Genomic DNA, 4,213 nt, shown 5'->3' with positions numbered 1-4,213 from the left:
CTGTACTTTAGTTCACGTCACAAAATCTTGACTTAGCATGACTTATTGCAAACAGTAAAATCCTCCATACAAATACCGAGCAGTTAGAGCAGTCTTTGCTGGCAAAGATACATCTAGATAAAAATCACTTTTTATACAGTATTGAGTAGCATCTGCTGCAATTTTCATCTGACTGACTTCAAAAACAAAAAAAAAGAATTTTATCTTCATCTGAGTGAGGAGACTTCCTACCAAACACCAGCTTTTAGTGTTTTAAGACCATTTCAGAACTGTTGAATTAAATAAAAAAGTGTGGATGTGTAAAAGTACAGAAGAAGTGTGTTAAGATATCTGAACAAACTGATATGAATTCAATCACTCACTAGTTGTACATAAGAAAGCTGTCCTTCTCTGCCACCTTCCAAGAAACAGTTTACACTTTAAAGTTTGATTACTACAGCCGTCCAGTACAAGAATAAAACTTCTGAATTGACCATTCACACCTAGCAATTAAGGCTGCAAGAATCCCACATCCATGGAACAATGCTTTGGTTCTACATACTGATAACTCAATTAATTCAAGAACCCTAAACAGCTTTTGTTAGTATTTTTAAACCATGTATTCTCTTCCCCCACAGCCTCACTCCTCTGTAGAAGGGAATTCATTAAGAACTCCATTCTCCAAATGCAACAAGCCATTTTGATTGCCATGATTTTTGCAGGAATTGTACTGCTAGATAATACACAGAAATCTCAACATTTTGACTTCAAAACTGAATACATTGCTCAAATGCAATTTCAGAGTGCCCTACTTTTAAAAATGAAGGTTTGGGAGCCAAAGCCACCCTCACAGGTGTCAATTTTTTTTACTAACATTGAACATGCACCTTAAAACTCTATTGTGGCACTAGTCCGTTTCCTTGATTCCGATGACAGAGTAACTCAAAAAGCATCCTTAACAATCATCTTAACAGTTCCTCACAACCACCACCACAACAGGAGGTGCCCGCTTAGAAAGCAAACAAACCACTAGCTAGCTTCCCTTAAGTCACCAGTTGTACACAGTGTTACTCTGCAAACATACCTGGCTCAGTCTCTGGTTTTGGTGTTACTTTTTCCTCTCTTGAAATGCTCATTTCTGTCATTTGCTGCGTTACAGGCAAAGCGGTAACAGGCACATTTCTGTTTAAGTACGGTGAAAAACATAATTTATGTTAGTTTCACATTCATAATAGAATCTTAAACTGTCCAGACCTATTAATAAACTACCTGTTTAATTACTCCTGATACATGTTCCTGATCTCTGCTTCTAGTATCTTCAAAACACATTTTTTACTCTATTTTAGCTTTCCTAGAAGAAAAAAGGTAAACCTGTAGCAAGTATTTCTCCAGATAAATCAAATACATCCTTTTAAATGTAGCAGTCCAACACCAAATATTTTAATCAGTTCTCATTCACACAGATTCATAAAGCACTGTCAGGTAGACCGTCCCTTCTTCCTCTGCAGAAACTCACTACAATAGGGCAGGATTGCTGCAGGCCTTCAATTTGCTGCACGCTCACAGCTCATTCAAACCCCAAAGTAATACCATCATCTTACCTTGATTTTTCAGGCGTGCTGCCAGCAGCACCTTCACAGTTGTTTAAGCTACTGTCTGTTCTCTGTACAGATGCAGAGTCTGAGGTAGGACTGTTTGAACCACTGGCTGTTCCTGTATAACAAGAATTTGACAAGTTAGTTATGAATAAATTGTAGAATATATGTTAGTCAAATAGTCTCATATACAGCTATGAACTGTCTGCATACAATCTTCACTGCTACTGCACCTTACTTCTTATTTAAGGCTATACCGTTAACAACCAAAATATAGCAATTCTGTAAGAATATGACAACAGATGAGGCTAAGTAGGAAAGCACGTTACGGTTGAATGCCAAGTGGACCAGAACACATCACACAGAAATGTATTTTTATTTTTACCGTGATTTAAAGCAGTATTCTCTTTGATAGTCATTGTTTTAATACACAGCTTTCAGAAGTTCTCTTGAAAAATGTTCTGGGATTCCTCGTCACCTTCTATATCTTTTAATTTAAAAGGAAAAAAACCAAACCACACATCCTTACCCATTGGGCTGATTCTACCACTATTCTGCTGTCGCTGAAGATGTTCTTTGTAGCAAACAGAACACATCCCATTTGTCCTAGGATTTCCATAAAATCCACATCCTGTACTACACAGCATGGGCCCTGGGGTCTGGTTTGTCTCCTGAGTCATCTCGATGCTGTAAATAAAATCAAGAACTGCATTAGGAGCTGGCATGTCACCAAAGTCAATTATGGCATTATAGATCTAAAGTATGTCTGCTCACCCTGCTCCCCAAAAGTGATATCAGCATTCTTAAAGAGGGTTATATGGATGTTAATATACCATTCAATACTGCAATTGTACTGCCAAGCAACATCATTATGAACCTTTAAGAGAAGAAAAAGTGTCATCATACTAATATTGAGAAATAATGTGCTTGTTGGGCACTGAGCTGCAAGTGCAGGTTATGACCAAATTCAATTTGACAGCCAAAAAAAGCCCTTTATTACCAACCTATGAGCGCTAACAGGGATATGCAGAAGAAGGAAGACCAATTTCATATCAACTGAACAATTCTAGCAAGTAACATAGCTTATTTTTTCCCCAGCTCCAGCAGAAGAGTCCCACTTCTTCAGTAATGTTGATCTTCATCTTTTTGATGCAAATTCCACTATTAGCAGTTCCTACTCTCACAATACATTTGTCAAACAGAACAATAAAAATCTCTAAAGTGTTGGCAGCAGCCATTTAAAGTCTGTACTCCTACCTTTAGTAGGAATTTCCAAAACAAGGCCTTGAGCACTGCTTAAATTGTGTATGAAACATAATACTAACTGGCAACAACATGTGTACAACAGACCCTTCAACTCAGAATCTAAACAGCATTTATGAAAGAAGTTTAGACCAGGTCTTACTCTTTCAAGAGAAACAAAACTTAACCACCTTAAACTGTTGAATATGTTTTATTACACATCCTACACATTTTGGGAGGGGGGGGGGCGAAATCACAAACCAGTTAAATCCTTTGTCTTAATAAAGTTATAGCAAGACTTCTCAGCCTCCCACAGGCAGACAATGCTAACTCTCTGCCAAGACCTGCAGAAGTTAGAAATAAAAATACTTCACCCTCATTGCTGGTTAACCTCTGCAAAGCAAGATCAGTAGAAAAACTGAACAGCAACCAAATCCTTGATTCCCAAGGGCAATAAAACTGGAACACAGTAATCAAGCAATCTGCCGCAAATTGAGGACACTTACGAATACTGCACTTGCCCTCCCAAAATTTTAATTTAGTAGAAGCACTGTACATGGCACCTGGAGACATTTTAGTGTTATTTCTAGACTGCTGTCTTCCTATTCAGGAACAGTCACAGTAAGAGATACTTGACTACTGATGCTTGTGAGAAGTCAAAAATGCTGAAAGTGAATTCATTACAGTGTATAGACAAATACTTCTTTTAATTAAGAAATATCACACTGCCAGTATTAAACTTATGTTCCACTAGTATGACAGCTACAACTGACAGCTGCCTTTGTCTAGTTAAACTAAATTTCTGGGATCAAAGTAAACCAAGAGGAGGAGAAAACAAGCAAAGGACCTCACTTTCCAGGTATAAATAGTCAGATTATTTACGTCTTTAGAATACCTTCCACGTATAAAGAGCTTCCTCTCAGGGCTGCAAAACAGCTTCACGCTTATTCTGGCAGTTTTACAGCCATACACACCAGTTAAGGGAGTGAGAAGAAACCATGACCCACCTAGAGTACTCTAAAAAAATCTCGTCGTCTATATTTTAGGCCTACGTCTATACAACACAAATAAAGACTGTACTTTTGCCCTTTTATTAAGCAGGTAAGCTCAAAGTGCTATCAAACACACTGCTACCACCAGCCTCAGCTGACTTGCTCCACTTCCGAATTAGCGTGCTGCGAACACATTTCACCACTTACTAAACCTAGCTTTAGGTGCTAATGCTGGTATTAAACCATTACAAACTAGAGTCTCCGCAGCTCCTTTGTCAGCACATTCTTCCACCACTTGAGACGCACGGCCCTAATTCAAAGGTCAAGTCGTTGTTATCCAACGCTTAGGACGCCGCGCTCCTCCAGGCTCTGGCAGGCGCCTCGGGTGTCGTCACCCGTGTTTCT

The 4,213-nt window shown here is 38.7% G+C and overlaps 1 protein-coding gene across 1 annotated transcript; it reads right to left on the bottom strand.

The window, feature by feature from the left end:
- Window positions 1-1,063: 1,063 nt before the first annotated feature.
- Window positions 1,064-2,254, bottom strand: ZFAND5 (zinc finger, AN1-type domain 5; the record flags this gene model as incomplete). Its single annotated transcript, XM_009697023.1, has 3 exons — window positions 2,104-2,254; window positions 1,581-1,692; window positions 1,064-1,161 (listed from the first exon to the last, which is right to left on the bottom strand). Coding segments are annotated over exons 1-3 (361 nt in total), but the record flags the coding sequence as incomplete, so codon positions are not given.
- Between the last annotated feature and the right edge of the window lie 1,959 nt (window positions 2,255-4,213).

The sequence above is a fragment of the Cariama cristata genome, unplaced genomic scaffold (genome assembly GCF_000690535.1).
Source record: "Cariama cristata isolate BGI_N322 unplaced genomic scaffold, ASM69053v1 scaffold24303, whole genome shotgun sequence".
Lineage (NCBI taxonomy): Eukaryota > Metazoa > Chordata > Aves > Cariamiformes > Cariamidae > Cariama > Cariama cristata.
This window is presented reverse-complemented; position numbering and strand designations above follow the sequence as displayed.